This window comes from Dendropsophus ebraccatus, chromosome 6 (genome assembly GCF_027789765.1).
Source record: "Dendropsophus ebraccatus isolate aDenEbr1 chromosome 6, aDenEbr1.pat, whole genome shotgun sequence".
Classification (NCBI taxonomy): Eukaryota; Metazoa; Chordata; class Amphibia; order Anura; family Hylidae; genus Dendropsophus; species Dendropsophus ebraccatus.
The window spans coordinates 28,578,052-28,599,959 of NC_091459.1; the positions used below are offsets into that span (position 1 = coordinate 28,578,052).

The window sequence follows — 21,908 nt, forward strand, 5'->3', positions numbered from 1 at the left end:
ATATGTCTCTGTGAGTTGTCAAAAGTTTGTTTTGTTTTGTTGTTTTTTTGCTTTATTTCCACTCATGTTTAAAAGAGAAAAAAACACAGACCATTCATTGTTTAATCTGCAGACCCATGTGACCCCATTGTTCTTTGCAATAATTTTTACATGAAATATGCTGTGAAACTTAAAAAAATAAAAATTACTTTTTGATCACTATTTATTCTTTTTATTTCTGAGACAAGATGTGACCAATGTGATGTGGCATTTGGTGTGTGAGATCAGGAATGTGATTTGTTTTTGTATTTTTTTTTCTCTTTCTTAATTTTGCATTTAAACTTTTATTATGGGATCCTCCTTGGGGACTTTGACTGCTCATAGATACATATTTACTGCATTGATCTCTATTACATTGACACTCAATTGCTACAGGCCATAGCAATTGCCGAGCCACAGTAGCTGTAGAGGCCCCGGACTATCATTACAAAATATCAGCTTCCCAGGATTAAATTGCAGGGAGCCACTGAGCCACCGATAACAGACATTTCTAATGTTTTAATGCCATCTTCTTTGCCTGACATTGGGGTATAAATGCTAGACATGGTTTTCACTGCGTTTGAGATGCACATGTGGACAAAGCTTTAGGTCGCATTCACACGTTCTGTGTTCCGCCTGTGATGGAGTCCTTCCCCCGTCCGGGCAGCATCTGTGATAAGATGGTAGCGGGGGAACTGTATGAATATGCGCCGTGCTGTAACGAAGCAGCTGCGCTGACATTACAGCACGGTGCATGTTCGTACAGTTCCCGCACTCCCAGCATCTTATTACAGATGCTGCCCGGACGTGGGGAGGACTCCGTTACAGGCATTACACGTCCCTGTTACTTGCAGAACACGGAATGTGTGAATGCAGCCTTATGGCTTATTCCCATATCCCGTACTCCACTGAAGCTACGGATGGGGAAGCCCTGTAGTAGACTTTCTCCATATTGTGTTATTGTTATGATGCCGGGAGCGAGAAAAGTGTTTGACTCTTCTGATATTTAGGAAACGGCTGCTGAATGACAGCTATGCTTTGATTTGCTAGAATTTAAAAAACATATTATATATACTCCCTTTTTCTCTCTGCAGATGGACAGACAAATGGAGATGCCGTTAAATGTAGATCCCTGTGATGAGGACATGATACATATTCAAGATCTTCATGGTAAGTGGTGCAGGAAGCAGGAATTGTGGTAATGAACTTGCATGGTTTACTAGTGAAGAGAATTGCTTTCAAAGAACAGGATGGCTCTTGGAGTCTTAGGCTGCATTCACAGGTTGGAATGCCTGTAAAGGACTCTTGCCTGCCCGGGCAACATCTGTAGATGCTGAGAGCGGGGGAACTGTACAGATATGTGCCGTGCTGTAATGACAGAGCCACTCGGCTGATTTGTTACAGCGCGGCGCATATCTGTACAGGGGAGAGTCCGTTACAGGCTTTCCACGTCCATGTTCCGTACGGAACGTGTGAATGCAGCCTTATGATATTTTTGCTCCACTGCCTATCATCATATGACAGATGTTCCACAATACCTCGGGAATACTGACTGGCAGAGACTCTGTTCACCTGTGTCATGGGTTTCTATTTTGTTAGTTCTGTTTGAATGACGGCAAATACTTGTGGGTCCCCTTGACTTTTTATTAGGTCTTTCTGGGTTCTGGTCGTTTTAGAGTTAAGAATATTAGGCTTCGTTCGTCAAAACAGAGGGCCATGGTCACATCTTATAGACACAAGCACCACAGAATAGTGTCCTGGTGGAAAAAGAGAGCAAAGCTCCTTCATGTCGGCCATCTTATGGACAGAATCACCACAGAGCAGGACAGCACAGCCTGGAGGAGGGGAGTCTGATTTTAGCTTTGAGGTACACAGGGAGCTGCTGTCAGTATATACAGTGAGTACAGTTACTAATACTGTACACTGAATTATTTTACTATATAGTGGCCAACACCTTTAAAGAGTCACTGTCGTATTTTTTTTTTTTTTGCAGAAATCAATAGTCCAGGCGATTTTAAGAAACTTTGTAATTGGGTATATTAGCCAAATCTGCCATTATCTGCATGTAAAAAGCCTTTTCCCAGGTCCCCCCCTCCTTCCTCTTTTTCATCCACTCTGAAAAATCTGAAAATTGTGACTTGTTGCAGGAGACGTACCCTGTCTGCTCTAGGGAGAGGGGAGGGGGGAGGAGGAAGGAGGGAGTTAGCCGGCAGCAGAAAGCAGATAACAGAGGATTACAGGCACGGAGCTGGGTGACAGCTGTAATCTGAGCTCAGAGAGGTCACTGGTGACTGTCACAGGAGATATCCCATGAGGGATTTGTAGATTAACTCTTTGTTGTCCTGTTTTGGTCTTTTCTTTAGCTCTCTCCATAGGAGAACAATGAAGACAGGGGGGAGAGCTTCAAACTGATTTTTCATGATAAAAATGCATTTTTCGGATAATAAACCCAATTACAAAGTTTTTTAAAATCGCCTGGACTATTGATTTCTGCAAAAAAAAAATTCACGACAGTGACACTTTAAAGTACTTGTCATGCCATGAAAAAAAGTGTTTATCGGTCATAGTTTGAGTGTTTAGATCGATGGTCTGTACCCTGTTGGTAGCTTTTTCCCTTCCCTAAATCTTCTCAGTTTTGTTTTTTCCCCCCAACTACAAAAATAAATGCATGTGTAAAAAAATCCTTAAAGAGAACCAATCGACCCAGGTGTGCTTATATAGCTTCCAGCTGCACCAAATAGATTGACTATGCATTTCCCCTACCATATAAGCGTTCTTTTGAGAGGTATGCTTTCTGCCTGTCGGCGCACTCTGCGAGGATGATTGACAGGCAGAGAGACCAATTAGTGGCCTGTCATTACTTTAATCTCTGGATGGAAAATACCAACTGAAGTCATCCATGTATCAAAAGGGCTGTATTATTGTCATTCAGTTGCGTCCCGAGAAGACAGCCTATTAGTAACGTGGATGAAGTGCCAGTGACATACTCATAGTCTCTGATCTGTAGTATTGCCTAACATTTGGCTGCTTTTACGTTGGCACTTTTTTGAAAATGCAATTCTTTATTACAGCTTCTCCTGCAAAAAGCGATGCAAGTTCGGTTGATATATATAGTGGATTGGACACGTTACCAGGTAATTGCTCCAGTTTACTGTTAAACTTTTATGTGTGTGTGTGTGTGTGTGTGTGTTTGTGTATGTGTTTACTGTTATACTTTTATGTGTGTGTATATAATATATATATATATATATATTTATTTATTATTTATTTCTGAGAAATATTTCTTGTTGGATTCATAGATAATCACACCGAGAATTTCCAAAGGGTGACCTACCTTTATAAATCAGAACTCTTATTTCCAAAGCTAAAATGGTTCATAAGGCTGGGTTCACCCTACATTTTTGCAATTCATTTTTGCAAAAAATGTATGCATCCATTTTTCCATTGACTTCCATTATAAAAAAAAAAAAAAAAAAAGGATCAAAACACATCCGTTTTTCTTGTACACAAAAACTTAGCTAACCTTATTTTTGTGTATGTTAAAAGAAAACATGAATTTTAATCTTTTTTTTTTTTTTTTGTAATGGAAGTCAATGGAAAACGGATTAAAATGGATGCACATAAATGCATCAGTTTTTTTGCAAAAATGTAATGTGAACCCAGCCTAATACACCTTCACTGTCACCATATTGTCTCGGTTTCGTCTTAAAACACCACTACTTTTTCATGGAGGGCACCAGTTTTTATATGTTTATATAAAGAACATTGTCAGTTTACCTACTTAAAAGGGAAAGATCGAACGATTAACGATTTCGAAGTAACGATGTGTTTTTTATAACGATCAGCGTTTAGAAGGAACGACATATCGTTTGGAGAGTTCGTTATTGCGAACATTTTAAGATCGCTTAAGCCTATCTCTCACACAGGGTGAATTGTGAATATATAATTTTTCCATTGACATATACCTGTTTTTAAGGCAGGTACTTCTATAACATAAGTGCACCTTTTGTAAAAATGTCTATTTTTCCTTCTATCAGAGCAAGCAGCTGAAAAAAGCAGTCCTTCAAGAAATTGTTTGGATCTCTATGAGGAAATTATTACAGAGGAAGGAACTGCTAAGGAGGCCTCATTCAGTGATGTATGTATTCCATTGTACACTAGAAATAACAATCCATTCAGTCCTGTGTATTATATTACATTTTATATCGCTGTATCCTCTGACCCTGAACTAGTGGCAGTAACACCCAATTAGTACCTTTTGGTTGGCGGTGCTGGAGAGCCTAATATAGTAAGTAATTATCACCTATCTACAGGATAGTTGCGGAATGTAAAATTGCTGGGGGTCTGACCACTGGTACCACAGTTGTGTCAATAGAGTCCCTTGCTTGTAAAGAGGTGGTGATGTGTGCACAGTGGTGCTCCATTCACTCTGTGGGACTGATGGTGACAGCCTAGTACTGCCACTCATTTCACACAGGGGACGTGGGACGATTGTAATTGGTGGGCTTAAAGAGTGCAAGAAGAGTTTTAAATAATGGTACCATTTATTTTTCCTTTTGTGGCAACAACTGCATCTAAAATGTTTGACAGTAGGGAGGGGTTTTACCCCTTTCTGCCATTGGCACCCTGCAATGCAATTGAGTGATACCATTAAGGATAGTGGAAAAGTAGGACGTCGCTGGGGCTCTGACCTCTGTACGCTTTGCCGATCTCCATATCTGGCCCCATGGCTCTGTTATAAATAGAGCCATGGTCTGGCATGCCACCCACGGCTCTATTCATTCCTATGGATCGACGGAAAGAGCAGAGTACAACGCAAGAGCGCTGTAGTCGTCTCTTTCTGTTGGCTCCATATGTATGAACAGAGCCGCGGGTCGCGTGCTGGTTCCACGGCTCTATTAATAACAGAGCCGGCTGGGCCAGATTTAGAGATTGTGGGTGGTACAGAGGTCACACCCCTGTGACCCCCTACTTTTTCCCCTTACCCTGTGGATAGGGAAAAAGTGAAATTTTTTTCCAGATAACACCTTTTGAGTTTATCAATTACGTCAATATTGATTCTATCCATTCTCGCTTTTATTTATTTTACTATTGGGACGGCTCTCCAGCGGCTTTGGTTGTCAATTCATACTGATGAGGTGGAGAGGAATACACCTCACTTAACTACTCATGCACAATATAGTAAGAGGGGATTGTACACCTCACTGTATTGTGCATGAGGAGTGAATAGGCGGAATCATAATGTATCTAATTCACATCCAAAGCCGCAGCAAAAAGGAAATACATAATAGAAATCGGAGCGTTTTCACTTTTCTTGTGTGTATTTTTCCAAATTAAAAATATTTTGTGAAAATAAAACCCAGTTGTAAGGCTCCCCCCATATTACATGCACAATATTGTGTCCATATTGCTGACTTAACCCCAGCACAGAGTACCCCTTTATTTTTAGTGTATGGCCGGGGAGGGGGTGGATATAGACGCCGTAGGTCACTTACCTCCCCCATTCCAGCGCCGGGTCCCACATCGCGCCACCCCGTTCTTCCGTGTGGCTGCGGCTTGAGACGTGACATCTCAAAGCAGCTCAGCCATTCAGCGCTTCTAGCGGGGTCCCACCTCAGCCACTGAATAACTGAGCTGCCTTGAGACATAACGTCTCTAGCCGCAGCTCAGGCCAGGAAGCGGCAGCGGGATGGGAAAACGGGGCGTCGCGATCCTGGAACCAGGGAGGTAAGTGACCTGCGGCGTCTATATTCACTCTCTCGCCGGCCATACACTAAATATAACCCCAGCCCGGAGTACCTCTTTAAATCCCAGCCTGACCATGGATCTGATGACCTGAGCTGACATGTGACCTGGCTGTTTTCAGGTGACCTTTCTCTGCTTAATTTTTGGCTTCTTTTTTCCTTTGACAGCTAAGTGCTGAATATGAGAAGTGCCAGAGACAAATCAAACAACTGATTATGAAGCTGAAGGAAATGCAGTCTATGGTAAAGTAATATTACATTCTTTGCAAAATATTTTCAATCTAGTTTTTCATTTAAAATAAAATTTTAAAGAAGCGCTCCAGGAAATAGTGTTTTTGCTTATATATTGCAGCAATAGGCTTTTAACCCTTTCCCGCACAAGGACGTAACTGTACGTCCTCGTGCGGGTGAGGGCGTTCAGAGCGGGACCGCGCGGCGACCCTGCTCTGAACCGCCGCGATCCCGTGTGCCTCATGTAGCTCGGGATCGCGGCTATTAGTGGGCACGGTCTGATCGCTGTGCCCGCTAATTAGATAATCGGAGGCAGCTGTCAAAGATTACCGGATTCAGCCGTTCCCTGGTGTCTAGTGGGGGAGATCTCCATTACTGAAGCCGGCCGGGGACCGTTCGGCTGCAGCAGCCGAAAGCAAACGAGTGCCGATCTCGTTGATCTTTGATCAAAGTGTATATACTAGAAGTCCCCCAGGGGTAATAACCCTAACCACAGGGGGAATAACCCTAACCCCAGGGGGGCTTCTAGTATATGTGTAAAAAAAATAAAGTGTTGTCAATAAAAAGCCCCCTCCCCTAATAAGTCTGAATCACCCCCCTTTTCCCAGGTTATAAATAAAAGTAAATAAATAAACATGTTTGCTATCGCCGCGTGCGTAATCGCCCGAACTATGATTTAATCATATTCCTGATCTCGCACGGTAAACGGCGTAAGCGCAAAAATATCCCAAAGTGCAAAATTGCGCATTTTTTGGTTGCATCAAATCCAGAAAAATTGTAATAAAAAGCGATCAAAAAGTCGCATATGCACAATAAAGGTACCGATAGAAAGAACACATCATGGCGCAAAAAATTACACCTCACACAGCCCCATAGACCAAAGGATAAAAGCGATATAAGCATGGTAATGGAGCAATTTTAAGGAACATATATTTGTTAATGGTTTGAATTTTTTACAGGCCATCAGATAAAAGAAAAGTTATACATGTTACATATCGTTTTAATCGTAACGACTTGAGGAACATATATAACATGTCAGTTTTTCCATAGGACACACGGCGTAAAAACACATTCCCCCCAAAGAAAAAGAATTGTGGGTTTTTTTTTCAATTTCACTGCACATATAATTTTTTTCTGGTTTCGCAGCATATTTTATGCAAAAGTTCCGCCTGTCATTGCAAAGTACAATTAGTGAAATTAGCAAAAAATAAGGGCTCATGTGGGTCTGTAGGTGTAAAAATGCAAGTGCTATGGCCTTTTAAGCACAAGGAGGAAAAAACGAAAATTAGCCTGGTCCTGAAGGGGTTAAGGACACAGTGGATTTTGGCCAATTTTCATTTTTGCGTTCTTGCCTTTTCCTCCTCCCTTTACAAGAGCCATGGTGCTTTGATTTTATCACCTAAAGGGCTGGTTGGGGAGTCATTTTTGGTACCACAATCTCTTCTATGAGTATCATATATTTTATCTTCTTTTTTTTTTTTTTTTTTTTTTCTGATAATGTGGCCAAAAAAACTTGCAATATATTATATTATATTTTAAAAAATGTTATAATTCTTTTTTTCCTCCTAGGGAACTATTGCATGCAATTCCTAGATTGCATACAGTGGTCTATGCTATGCCATTGCATAGCATTGATCAGTGTTATCGGTTATCCTCACATAGTCTGCCTGTGGCAGACTCTATCAGAAGATCATTGCGCTGACTGCACAGAGGTAAGTGTTAGACCTCCGGCAGTCAGTTAAAACGATCAGGACCCCTGCAATCACAATTCGGGAGCCCGATCGAACAGTGACATTTAAATGCTGCACTTACCATTGCAAGGGTTAATGGGGGGGAAGCACACGATTTCGGGGGCCTCTCATTAACAGTGAGGACCCAGCTGCTGATAGCAACCGGTCCTCACCTTCTGTGTAGCAAGCTTAGCTCCTGAGCTGACTTCATGCAGACGATGGTGTAAATGTATGCCATGGGTCATTTAGACATAGACTTCCATGGCCTACCTTTACCTCCATTGTTGTTAAGGGGCTAAAGAATGATGGTTTTCTTGTGTATGCCTGGTGTTTTAACGGTTTTAGACAGCTTTCCTTTTTCCACATTGAAATTATTTTCTAATATATTTCCCGTGAAGCCTCTGGCTGTGCACGGAGAACAGGTGGAGTATCATCACTGCAGCCCCCCAATAAGATCATTACCTGGCTGTACTCCAGCAGCATTAACTGTCGTATTTTTTATTTATTTATTTTTTTTGCAGAAATCAATAGTCCAGGCGATTTTAAGAAGCTTTGTAATTGGGTTTATTAGCCAAATATGCCATTATCTGCATTTAAAAAGCCTTTTCCCAGGTCCCCCCCTCCTTCCTCTTTTCCATCCACTGCAAAAAATCAGGAAATTGTGACTTGTTGCATGAGTCACACCCTGTCTGTTCCTATAGAGAGGGGAGGGCGGAGGAGGAAGGAGGGAGTTAGCCGGCAGCAGAAAGCAGATAACAGAGGATTACAGGCACTGGGTGACGGCTGTAATCAGAGCTCAGAGAGGTCAGTGGTGATGGTCAGAGGAGATACAGGGTGAGGTATTTGTAGATTAACTCTTTGTTGCCCTGTTTTGGTCTTTTATTTAGCTCTCTCCATAGGAGAACAATGAAGACAGGGGGGAGAGCTTCAAACTGCTTTTTCATGATAAAAATGCATTTTTCGGCTAATAAACCCAATGACAACGTTTCTTAAAATCGCCTGGACTCTTGATTTCTGCAAAAAAAAAAAATTTCATGACAGTGACACTTTAACTTCCAAGACTCGTAAGCGGGTTGGTGTCAATCACATCATGTGCAGTTTTGATGCATTTATGTATTCAAAGCACTTTTTTTTTTTTTTTAAGACAAATTGACCTATATTGTGTTTAACAAAGGTTAGAAGTTTATGGGCTATGCTGCTTTTGCCACATTTTGGCCATGTTTTTGCTGCAATCTGCTGAAATTGTATCACTGCAAAGATGTATAATTCTTACTACAACTGCTGTAAAATAACGCTTTTCCAGCCTTACAACATCTTGACAGAGGATGCATATTTTACTCTCTTGTTTTTTGTTTTTTTTTGCTGTTTTCTCCAATTTTAAAGAGAACCAATCAGGAACAATTGCCTATGCAGCTATAAAATCAGTGTTATTTAGCCCCCAGCACTGTTTCCAACTAGAGATGAGCGAATTTACAGCATTCTGCTTATCAGGCTGCAGGGTTTGAAGTCTGCTCCGCACCGCTCCTCCCCAGGTGCTGGAAAAGATGAATCCAATCCTGGGAAACGTCTCCCAGTTTTCCAGCACTGGACCCATCTTTTCAGGGAGAAACGGCACGGAGCAGAGCAGACTTCAAACCCTGCACCCTGATGAGCAGACTGCCAATTCTGCTCATCAGGCGGTTTCCTTTGTTCCTACTGTAAATTCGCTCATTTCTATTTCCAACCTTATAAGTAATTAGTATTAGCGTTACTCATATGGTCCAAATATGTACTTTGTAAGTGTCCCGCCCCGTATGTAAAACAACAACAAAAAATATGTAAACATCGGGGCAGTTCTCAGCAGCTAACTAGTCACAGCAGGAAACATCCTTTCTAATAACTTGTGCTGCGCATCACAGAGGGGGCGCCCTAGAGCAAAGATGCAGCCAGAGAGGCGTGATTACCAAAGCCCTGAGTAGTTAGCTGTTAAAGACCACTCTAATGCCTACATAGGTAGGATTTACATACAACTTGAGACATTTACACATTTATACACAGTTGTAAACAGTGCTGGGGGGGGGGCTATTTATAGTTGCATGGAGGATTTTTGTGTGATTTTTAATAGTGCTTTTTAACTACAAATTTTTTTTCTTATAGAACTCTAGTTTGCAGAATGAAAACCAGTGCTTAAAAAAGAATATTTCTGCCCTCATAAAAACTGCAAGGGTAGAAATTACACGTAAAGAAGATGAGATCGACAGACTAAATCAAAGGTAATTATGGGAGAGAGAAAGTATTAAAGGGGTTTTCTTTCAAATCAACTGGTTTCTACGTATAGATTTGTAATTTACTTCTGTTTAAAACTCTCAAGTCTTCCCATACTTATCAGCTGCTGATGTATGTACTGTAGGAAATGTTTACTTTTCAGACTGACACAGTGCTCTCTGCTGACATCTCTGTCTGTCTGTGAAAGAAACTGTTTGTTTAGAGCCGGAGTAAATCCCCATAAAAAGCTCTCCTGCTTTGCACAGTTCCTGTGTCAGACTAAAAAACACAACTTCCTGCAGGACATAGCTGCAGCAGCTGATAAGTATGGGAAGACTCTAGATTAGGGATGGTCCGAACCCACCGAGGTTCGGGTTCGGATGAACCCGAATGCTCGGCATCGGATTCCCGCTGTCTGCCCGCTCCGTGCAGCGGGCGGATCCAGCGAGAGGACTGCATGGAAAACTGGGATACAGCCTATGGCTGTATCCCAGTTTTCCAGGTGGTCCGCCCGCTGCACGGAGCGGGCAGACAGCGGGAATCATTACCGAGGGTTCGGGTTCGTACTAACCTGAACCGAACTCGGTTCGGACCATCCCTACTCGAGATTTTTAAATAGAAGTAAATTACAAATCTATTTAGCTTTCTGAAACCAGTTGACTTGAAAGAAAAAGATTTTTGTCGGAGTACCCCTTTAATTTATTAGTTTATTTTTATTTTTTTTATTTTTATTTTTTTATATTAATAAGAGGTAATGCCCAATTTTGCACATAAATTAGCTGAAATGCATAGAGGAATAGACAAATATAAATTACATACTTTGTCACCTTTCTACTCCAACTAATTTATCCTTTCCCTTGTTCTCAATAATGCCCCACAAAGACTCTTGACATATTTAAGTCTTGCTACTAAGCTGGCCAGGGTAGATGCTTAACATAACATAACTTTTTTTTTTTTTTTAATTAAGTGACAGTATTGATCTTCTGTATAGAGCCAGGAGAAGGTCACAGCTGAGCTCTACTTTCTTTGGCTCACTGCTTACCTGTATCCTTGCATGAGATGGTCTTCATACCCTTACAATATGACGGGGGAGAGTAGTCAACCAGGGAGTGAAATACCGTAGGTAAAACTTTTAAACCATTTCAGTGCTCCCGGAATCACGATGCCAGGAGCTGCAAGGTCCGGTCCGCCGAGTTTTGTCCATGCCTAGTTTTTTTCCGACGTGTGAATGCCCCCTAACTTCTCATTGTGTGTGTAAATGTGTGTTTTTGGGGGGTTGTCTTTGCGTGTGTTAAGGTTTTTTTCTTCTAATAATAAAAATGTTTATCTTTTGATAGGTTGGGTGCGCCAGGAAAGAACCACAGTTCTAAACCCAATCCACTACCATTAATGAGTATAAATAAATCAAAAACTAATAATGATAACCTCTCAAAGAACATAAAACACACAGAAAGCATGCCAAAAAAAGCTGTGAATTTGCAATCTAAAGACATAACAAGTCCCTACCCTAAAAAAGTTTGTGATAAGGAAAAGACTTGTACGGAAAGTAGCCTTACATGTAGTTTGGAAAAACTTGCTGTTAAGCAGTGCAAGGAAAACACGGTCTACTGTTCACAAGAACAAGCTTTGGAGCCTAAGAATAAGAAAGAAAAGGTATTGGATAGCCAAAGTAAAGACAATGAGCGGACTTTGTCAAAGGAAAAATCCAAATCCAACTTTGCCAGTTTAGTAAGTGAAAGCTCTAGTGAAAGCTCTAATTTGAAAGAGAAGGCATCTCAGACACTTATAAAATGTGGAAAAAGTGAATCCTTCCAAGATAGCAAAAATGTTAAGTCCGAGACTGCCTGTGAGACAGAAAATCGCGTATCTCATTCAAGTTTCACTAAAGAAAAAACTGAGCTGAAAGAGCTGGAAAACTCTAAAGATAAACAAGTAAAAAAATATGAAAGATCACCTCACAGAAAGGATTCCAGAGCATATGAAAAAGAAAAAGAAAAAAATGCTGAATCTAGGCATAGAACATCTGAAAAAAATGAAAAGCCAAGAATGTCAAAAAGAACCCCCCATATTTCAACCCCAAAAGATAATGGTTCCCATAAGTTATCAGAGACAAGTGATGCCAAAAGAAGTAGTGATGCTGGAAGAAGGGATAAACGTCCCTCAGAGTACAATGAGTCCAAACATGGTACCAGCGAGTCCAAACATGGTACCAGCGAGTCCAAACATGGAACCAGCGAGTCCAAACATGGAACCAGCGAGTCCAAACATGGAACCAGCGAGTCCAAACATGGTACCAGCGAGTCCAAACATGGAACCAGCGAGTCCAAACATGGAACCAGCGAGTCCAAACATGGAACCAGCGAGTCCAAACATGGAACCAGCGAGTCCAAACATGGAACCAGCGAGTCCAAACATGGAACCAGCGAGTCCAAACATGGAACCAGCGAGTCCAAACATGGTATCAGCGAGTCCAAACATGGAACCAAAGACTCCAAACCAAGCAAATCTGAGAATTCAGCAAGAAATAAGCCAACTCATGAACATAAAAATGAAAGATCTGATCGTAATAGAAGAGATGAAAAGAAAAGATCTAAAGATGAGCAAGAAAGAAGTCGACATGATCGAAAGGATAAAGGGCAACAAGCAAAAGAAAAAGACGCACATCAGTCATCAAGAAAAGAAAAAGCCTTGTATTCTAAAGCGAGTGAAAAGAACAAAAATGAAGGAAGAGCAAAAGAAGTAGACTGCACTCAAAAGGACTTGAAACTCTCATTTATGGAAACCCTTAATTTAACACTTTCTCCTGTTAAAAAAGCATCCGAGGAAACACAAGTGGTCTCCGGCGCCTCTAGTATGAAAGGTGAGGTCGAGGCACCTCCTGTCGAAGGCTCATCCCAGCTGTGTGTGATGGAAAACAATACCGATGCTATCCATCCTCTGAAGACTGACTTGAGGCACAATGACCTTGCTTCGATAGCTGACGTTACAACAGAAGCTTTTACTATAGAAGACTGTAGACCGGTGTCTAGGTCTGAACCAGTTGCAGATGCAATAGTCTGCTCAAATGAAGACCTACCAAAATCGGCCATTGATGAGAGCAGTGAGTTACTGACTAAATTGGCTGTAAAAGATAAACAGGTTGAGTGTATAGTTTTGGACTCGGACAACTCTGAGGTTGACGCACAAGGTCTTGCAGATGGTTCAGACTTTTTTGATCTTGATTCATTTATAGAAATTGACAGATGCAGCGGGAGTCCTACTTCTGAAACCCATAATGTGTCTATACCCGCTGAACAGATTCAAGATGATGGCAGTATCATAAAGAAGAATGATGATGCAAATGACAAAGAAATCACGCTGAAGTCAAATGTAACTGAAACCCCAAAAGGTATATGTGAATCATCAGATACTGAGCTTGTGAATGTAAGCACAAAAGGAATTGAGAATAAACCTTGTTTCTATGATGAAGTATCTATTGACTTAAACTTTATAAGAAATATTCCAAAAGTCCTCAGCCCATTGAAAAGCCCAATCCGACCTAAAGCTCATCTGCATACACTTGAGCGCACAACTAAGGCTTCTGTAGTGAGCAATTTACATAAAGGTATTCATAACTGTAGTGTTATGTAATCGTAGACTTAGCTGTAGTTTTGCATGCCTGCATGTGTTAAACACTTTTTTTTTTAAATGTTTTTATTTTCACTCTGCCCTTAAGTGTATACTTTGATTTTTAAAGGTTATATGGCAAGCGCTCACACTACTATGTAGTTCCATTAATTTGTTCAATCACTATTTCGAGTATATATAGATTCTAACATTCCTGGTATCTGTAACTTATAAGCAAATAAAAATGCAAGTTCACACAAATCAAAGTATACAGTTATGACGTTTTGGTTAGATGTTGTTGCTCGTGGCCCAAAGACTTTAATTTATCACCTATCAAAAGGGTAGGTGATAAATGAATGAACGCTGGGGGAAGGGTTCTAACTGCTGGAACCTTCACTGATCATGACTAGAGATGAGCGAACCTCGAGCATGCTCGAGTCGATCCGAACCCGAACTTTCGGCATTTGATTAGCGGTGGCTGCTGAACTTGGATAAAGCCCTAAGGCTATGTGGAAAACATGGATATAATCATTGGCTGTATCCATGTTTTCCAGACAACCTAAGAGCTTTATCCAAGTTCAGCAGCCCCAGCTAATCAAATACCGAACGTTCGGGTTCGGATCGTCTCAAGCCCGAACCCAGTTCACTCATCTATAATCATGACCCTTTATGGAGTTGCGATCATGCATGGATACTGGCACTCCATTTAACTCTTTGCCAGTACTATCTTCAGTTCAAAAATCTGTTCACTTTTTGAAGTGGTGTGTTTGGGTCAGCAAATATTCAGCGATCAAAGCTACTGATGATGATCTACTAAAGTCAGAGAGTATACCAATATCTGGTGCCTTTCATTGTGAAGAAAAAAATTAAAATTTTCTTTCTCATGCAAGTCGCATGACCGGGACACTCGGTTTTTTAAGACTACCCATCGTGACCACTGTATAGAGCTGTCAGAAGTTTATATTGCTCACAACAGCTAACGGATCAAGCATTTTTTGGAGTTATATTTTTTAGTGGAACTATTTTGGGGCTTATATAACTTAATGACCTGTATTAATTTTTACTTGTTCGAAAGAAAGTAAAAAAAAAAAATACTACAACTTTTTTAGAGTGTGTTCAGGAGACAACCCTTGATAGACTATTACTATTTTGTTTTGGCAGGACTGTGTTCCAGTTCCAAGGTAGTTGCCAACAATCTTAGTACATAGCCAAAAAAAGATTAATAAAAAAAAAATAGTATTCCCCCCCCCCACACACACACACACACACACACACACAAACAAAAGAAAATAAATAATAATCATAAAATATTTATCCCAAAATGGTGCTATTAAAAAATACAACTGCAGATTTTGTGATTTATAAATACTATTTTTTTTTTTTTGTCACTTAAGAAAAACTTTCAAAAGTTGGTGTCAGTTTGTAGTTGCAATATGCTAATATTTTTGTCATCTTCACTTTAGAATTACTGCCAGAGACAGACACCAAATCCACCTGTTTATCAATAGCTGAAGAATTAAACAAGGAAAATTGTCAACCAGAGAACAAGTCAGAATTTGGCTCTAAAGTGGCTTCTTCTGATGAAGTGGAAGAGGGGGAGATTTTAAGTGAAGATGAGCCAATATGTGATGAAACAATGCAGCCTTCTAGTCCTATCGATCGGGTTCCTGACCAAATGACAAGTATGACTAAAAGCCAGTCTGGACGGGATGGAAATCTACTGCCCTTGCCAAAACCGGACACACCGATTTTGCCAAAAGAAAAACCTGCTAAGAAAAAGAAATCTACAATCAGCACACAATCAAAAGTATCAGCATGTCCAACTAGTAAAGAAAAAAAGCTAAGTGCAGATTCCTGCCTTGATGGGATCTTAGAAATAGTTATCCCATCAAGTATACAGGACATTTTACAAATGTTACGAACTATAAGGAAACACATAAGGATGAAATACATGAAATTTAAGATACAGTTTTCACTTGCACAGTTTCATCGGGTAATAGATACAGCAACATTATGTTTTATTACTCTGGTAAGAAATCTAGACTTTACTAGTTTATGCTCCTCACAAGAAAGATTGCAGAAAAAACTTTGCAAGCACATTGAGACCAAGATGAAAAAGTTAAAAAAGAATGGGATTGTGGACAGAATTTTTGAACAACATCTCATCGATATGAAAAAGAGACTATGGAAATTTGTAGATGATCAGTTAGATTCTTTGTTTGACATCCTTAAAGCAGTGCTTTTAAAACTTTGCGACAAGGCTGAAATAGAAAAAAATACATCTTGTATAAATACTCAAAAATCTGTGAATCCTGTGAAAAATTCTCAAAAGGAGAGAAGCAAATGTATGGAGAAAGCGGCACCCTCATCAGGACCCTGTCCAAGACGGCTTGAGTTCCACAGTCAACCAAGAGTATCAAATCCAAAGCTTCAAAATGACAAGACTATGCAAAAAGAACTTGCAAACGAGTCAACAGAAATTAGTTTGAACTCTAAAAACATTGATGTTACTTCTAGTATTTTCAACTCAACACCAAAGCCTCCTTATCTATCACCTGCCAAGACTTCTATGTCTAATGAACCATGTACCAAAAATCAACAAAATTCTTCAGGCTTGTCCTTTAATTTGGTCAGTGATGATCACATGGGAGATATTTTTAAGAGTTTACTTCACAGTTCTGATAATTTGTCGCTTAACAACATGCCAGAAAACATGTGGATATTAGGAACTCCAGAAAAGACTGTTTCTTCAAATCAAAAATTTGATTTGAATGTGGATTCCCTGTCTGTAAATAAAACGCCAACAAAAGCAGCTTTTCCCTGGTCTTCAATTTCTCCTCCACACGTTCAACCTTTCCCTAGGCTTGAGACTGTATTAAACCCTGATGTCTTCGATGAGAGCTGTTTACTTGAGATACCCACCAGTGCCTCATCCAGTAAGTCCTTAAGTAGCTCTGAAGATCGACTTAAATCCTTTTCTTCAGTTCTTTTGGAAGATCTTGCCGTGTCTTTAACCGTTCCTTCACCTTTGAAATCTGATTCCCATCTCAGTTTTCTAAGGCCGGTTTGCGAAGCAGAGTGTGTATCAGAAGTGGAATTAAAGTGCCGCGAGGGTTCAGTTGTGGATGAAGAAGATGCAACTGAACAAGATATACATTTAACTTTGGATTCTGACAACTCAAGTGTTGCATCTTTAGACGATACAGGTGAAACAGGCAGCTTTCAGTACCATCCAAGTGAACCCATGCAGGCAGTTATAATGGAAAAATCGAATGACCACTTTATTGTTAAAATAAGGCGCGCTGTGTCTTCTAGCTCTCCAGTCTCTGACTGCTCATCAGAAGGGACTGGTAATACTGTCCCGGAATCGGTAAACACTGTGGAAGGTAATAAACTCAAAATGGATTCTAGGCCGGACACACAGTCAGAAGCGTATAATGGAAACATACTACTCCATCCAAATAACATAGATTTAGCAAATATCACCGAAAAATCTGTAATTGATGGGAATAGACCAATAGAGGTCGAACTCCCTGTCCAAGAAAACAAATCTATATTAATTTTGTCTCCTTGTAGAAGCCAACATTTAGAGCTCTCGGCTGAATTGAAACTACCTGCTGATATTGTAGAAGTAGACTGCAAACAGAGCATTACAAACTGTATTGAAAAAACATGCACTCCAGTTCCATCTACTGATATATTGCCTATAAAACCTTCTTATGTCAATACTGTGAACTTAAATTTACGGAAGAAGAGGAAATCGGTAGAAGAGGAACCATCAGCCAAACGTCAAAAAACCTTGTCTCCTTCTGATCAGGATAATGGTACAAAGTGTAACAAAACTGAAGAGAGTTCCAATAAAAAGAAACGCAGAAGAGCAGTTAGTGACGGTACTATAAACCTCCATTCCTCCAAAGTTTCCCCATCTAGTTTGTCTGCAAAGAATGTCATCAAGAAGAAAGGATCAGTCATTGTTTCTTGGACAAGGTAAATGTTCCTTTTTATTTGCAGATTTTTCATTTTTGTAAATTTGGATTTATATGAATATTTGAATTCCATAATAGACCCTCTGTTATCAGGTTGGCCTCAAGTGAATGAGGCAGACTTGCAATTTTATGCAAATCCTCTTCTAGAGTGTGTGCACACTTCGGAAAATAGACGGAAATTCCGTCGCAGAATCCACCGCTCACATTCATGGAATGGAACAGAATCTGCCCGTGCATAGAATGGAGTCTAAGACACGGGCGGAGACGCCCGCCCGCCGCAGTCCACAAGTGGCGGATTCCGCAACTGACTTTCAGTCTATTTTCTGAAGTGTGCACATACCCCTACACTCCTTTTACAAACTGGCCGCAGACAAGTCCAGTGTTACTAGGTCTTCTGTCCTTGCTCACAGGCCTCCTTTTATGCAAAAATAAATAGGATTGACCTCGGTTGTCACACCACCTAATTTTATATCATTTTTTTTTCCTCTCTAGAGATTTTATATGATATATATTTTTAACCTTTTTGGGGAAATGTATTCACCAGAGTGTAAAAAATGTTTAAAGGGGTTGTCCGGCGATAAAAAATTCACAGAATAACACACATTACAAAGTTATACAACTTTGTAATGTATGTTATGTCTGTGAATGGCCCCCTTCCCCGTGTTTCCCCCCACCCACGCTAGACCCGGAAGTGTGGTGCATTATACTCACCGCATCTCGTGTCGTCCACGGTCTCCGATCCTCAGCAGTGACGTCTTCTTCGGGAGGCCGGCGGATCTTCCCGAGTGCCGGCCGCCCTCTGCAGCGTCATCCGAAGCTCAGCCGCGATTGGCTGAGCATAACTGTGCTCAGCCAATCGTTCCGACGCTGAGGCCCGGCACGGGCAGAAGAACGGATCTCCTCCCCCCCCCCCCCCCCCCGCGATGCGATGCGATCCGTCCCACTAGACACCAGGGACGTGAGGTCTGAAGCCTCTAAGTGCAGCTGTCAGGTTTGACAGCTGCACTTAGAGGCTTAATTAGCCGGCGCGGCAACGGGACCCGCGCCGGCTAATAGAGGCACTGCCCGGCTGCACGTGTCAGCCGGGATCAGCGCCGTTCAGAGCGGGGTCCCGGCGGGACCCCGCTCTGAACACCCCGAGCGGCACCATGACGTATCAGATACGTCATGGGTCGCTAAGGGGTTAATAAGGTTATAATACAAAGTTATACAACTTAGGAAAGAAATGTGTAAAATATATATTTTACTATCTTTTGACTTGTGGAATCCTATTCATGCACCATTTGTTGGAGTGCTGTGCAAGTGTCCATTATAGGGAACTGGTCAACTCTGTATCATGCTCAGAGCTGCAGACATGGGCAGATAGCTGCTATGGACAAATTATACAGCTAATGGCATTTTGCAAAGTTATAAAATCATGTTTTCATTCCAAGCTACCTTATCAAAGACGCTGTGCTTAGCTGCAGCATGCATGCCTCTTCTCTCCCTCATCCTTTCTTGCCTTGCATGATTGATATACAACACTCAGTGATATAAGCCAAACCCTCTACAATAATCAAATGGAGGTGGAAGGGTTTGCATTCTACAGCTTAGCACAGCATATATCAGGTATGATGTATCATTTGTTTTATATCCCTGGTGGCTGGCTGTCCATGTCTTCAGCTCTCAGAGCTGACAGATTACCTTTAAATATACAGTATGGTCATTTCATGTGACTATTTCAAGAGACAGTAGTACAACAGAGGCCATTGTGTAGCCAAGGGATAGGGAACCTTATGCTACGTTTACACAGAACAACAATTCGCCCAATTGATCGTTTAACAATTTTGAAGCAACAATTTGGTTTTTATAACGATCATCGTTTAGACTGATAAATCATTAGGAAAAATAGTTATTGCGATCGTTTTTAAGATCACTTAAGCCCATCTCACACACAGGGTAAATCTTTGAAAGACTGTTTACAGAAGTGATCTGCGAATTTTTAGCGAACGACCAACGATGATTTGAGAGCATGTTAAGAGTACAATGAAAGATTTCTCGCTCGTCGCTTGATCCTTCGCTGTGTTTACACGAGCCGATTGTTGCTCAAATGCGATCGTTATTGCGAAAATTCGAACGATAATTGTTCCATGTAAACGCACCATCTGTCTGTCCAGCTGTGGCAATAATGCAAGTCTCATCTCATTCTCAATTTGCAACACCTGGAGGGCTGAAGGTTCCCCAACCGTTGTCTAGGCATATCCTTGTGCATCTGCTTAATTGTGTAGCCTTATTAATGTATGTATTCATTACAGAGATGAAGACCGTGCAATTCTCCTGGAGTGTCAAAAGCTTGGTCCATCTAAAAAGACATTTCTCGTCTTATCTTCATCGATGAATAAATACCCACATCAGGTGTGTATTAACTCTCTTTATTAAAGCTCACTTGGCGCTTTTATTTTATTTACTGGTTCTCAAATCCAATCAAACAACAATATCGACCTACAAATATGTCAACAAGAGTTGCACTATTTTTTTTAGATAACCCGAGCCAACGATGAGACCTGAGTTTTTCTGATTTTTTTTTAAAACTTGTATTGCCATGCAGTTAAGATACAGCCACTAACCATAGCTTTACACCTCTGAACTCTACCGCCATTTAATTTTAGAGACCATGCCAAACTGTTGTCATTTTTTTTACCTGTGTTTCAGTTTAAAGGGATTGCCTGTAGAGCAGAAAAGGTTTTACTTGTTCTACTCCCTAGCACTTCCACCTTCAGTATGTCATGGAAGTATACTTCAGTATTGAGCAGCTTGTGGACATGGCATGCGATAATCGCAATTTGGTACTTGTTTTTCCTTGTCTTGGAAGGTATACATCCAAAACGTGCTGAGGACAGAAATCGTGCACTGGTGAACTAAACAAGTTGTACCTCTCGGCTATATTTAAAAACAAACGCCAGAATGTTGGTATATAATTTGATCAAACCATATTGCCTCATGTACCACGTGCAGGTCTTGTGACCCACATGAGTCCCTAATTTATGTATATTGGCATGCAAAAGATTGGGCGGCCTTGGTCAAAATTACAGTTGGCGTTAAAGATGAAATTATCATAAAAAGGCCTTTAGTTTAGTTTTTACGGCGGTTGCTAATGGGTGTTCCAATCGATATGCCTTTTTAACGCCAGGGTCAGAGTAAGTTAATGCACACACAGATTACACACAAACATCCTAGGAGTTTGTCTGTCAGTAGCTGGGCTCTCATAGTAACTACTAGAAGCAGAGAATCCTTCACTTGGTTTAACCCGTTACATGCTGCTGTCAAATCATGATCACTGGGGGCCTTCTGAAGGCCCCTGGGGCTACCATGCAAATGCCTCTACATAGCCATGCCAGAGGCTCAAAGACCAGCTCATTCCTGCACGTCAATCAGTCAAGACAGGAAGGGTGCGGGAGGGAAGAGGCATGCATGCTGAAAAAATGCAGTTTTAAAATTGTGCAAATGGTCATCAGCAAAGATAAAGGCATAATTTATTTTACCTCCCTATCTGCCTGGGTCTATCATTAGATTGTTCGTATTTAAATGATAATCATTTTGTGTAATAGCAGGCAATGATTAAACGACCAACGAGAAATTGTTGATCGTTTGATAGAATCTGGACCTATTTTCATTGTTGATCGTTCACAAATCGTTCAAACATCATTCTGTGTAATAACACGTAGTTCCCTGGTCTATCAGACAGCACAAAAGGACAAGCACAAGAACGACCGATCATCTTCCTGTGTAATAGGGTGGACAATTTAAGATCGTTTGTCATAGCGGACGTTTGAGATTTAAATTGTAAAGTTTTGATTTTTCATTCTTTTTCCCAGGTGGAAGAGAGGTTCCGGCAATTGTTGAAGTTGTTTAAAAAGAGCAGAAATTCCATCAGTTGAAAAATGCTTCTCTTCATGTAGTATATACTTCCAATGTCATGCACAAAGACAACGCTATATATCTAATGACAATCTGCACAAGTATCTGATTTCTGTAAATATATGAAGATATGTATAATAGAAAAACTTCAAGAAATTAAACTGAGGTGTTGTATAGATTTTTGGCCTCTATTTGCAGCAACAGCCATATGTTCCACTTGTGTCAATATGTATGAAAACTTTTATACATAGTTAATCTGTTGAAACAAAGTTTATTACTAGCAGCGTTTATAACTAATTGGTTACTTGAGCTATAACATAGCTCTGGTTAGGATATACGTCGTCGTCCTATAGCAGCACTTCATTATATATTTCAAATGGTCATTGCCACAAAATATCTTTTCATAGAGACACATGAAAGGTTTTTATTAGTAGGGGGTCTGTTTGTTTAGA

General features: G+C 40.6%; 1 protein-coding gene across 2 annotated transcripts; it reads left to right on the forward strand.

Moving 5' to 3' along the window:
* Positions 1–1,116: 1,116 nt before the first annotated feature.
* Positions 1,117–21,634, forward strand: CASP8AP2 (caspase 8 associated protein 2). 2 transcript variants are annotated; one of them, XM_069974741.1, is made up of 9 exons: positions 1,117–1,188; positions 3,090–3,152; positions 4,056–4,156; positions 5,931–6,005; positions 9,860–9,975; positions 11,305–13,571; positions 15,037–17,560; positions 19,854–19,953; positions 21,414–21,634. In XM_069974741.1, the coding sequence occupies exons 1-9, from the start codon at positions 1,125–1,127 to the stop codon at positions 21,474–21,476; spliced, it is 5,373 nt and encodes a 1,790-aa protein (XP_069830842.1). In that variant the 5' UTR covers positions 1,117–1,124; the 3' UTR covers positions 21,477–21,634. The 2 variants fall into 2 exon arrangements, with proteins under 2 accessions (XP_069830842.1, XP_069830843.1); XM_069974742.1 differs by having other exon boundaries at positions 11,305–13,355.
* The last annotated feature ends 274 nt before the right edge of the window (positions 21,635–21,908 follow it).

Coding starts and splice junctions, on each gene's coding strand:
- CASP8AP2 (XM_069974741.1), top strand. CDS start 1,125: ATGGAGATGCCGTTAAATGTAGATCCCTGTGATGAGGACATGATACAT. Junction 9,976..11,304: donor ATCGACAGACTAAATCAAAG/GTAATTATGGGA, acceptor ATCTTTTGATAG/GTTGGGTGCGCCAGGAAAGA. Junction 13,572..15,036: donor AGTGAGCAATTTACATAAAG/GTATTCATAACT, acceptor TCTTCACTTTAG/AATTACTGCCAGAGACAGAC.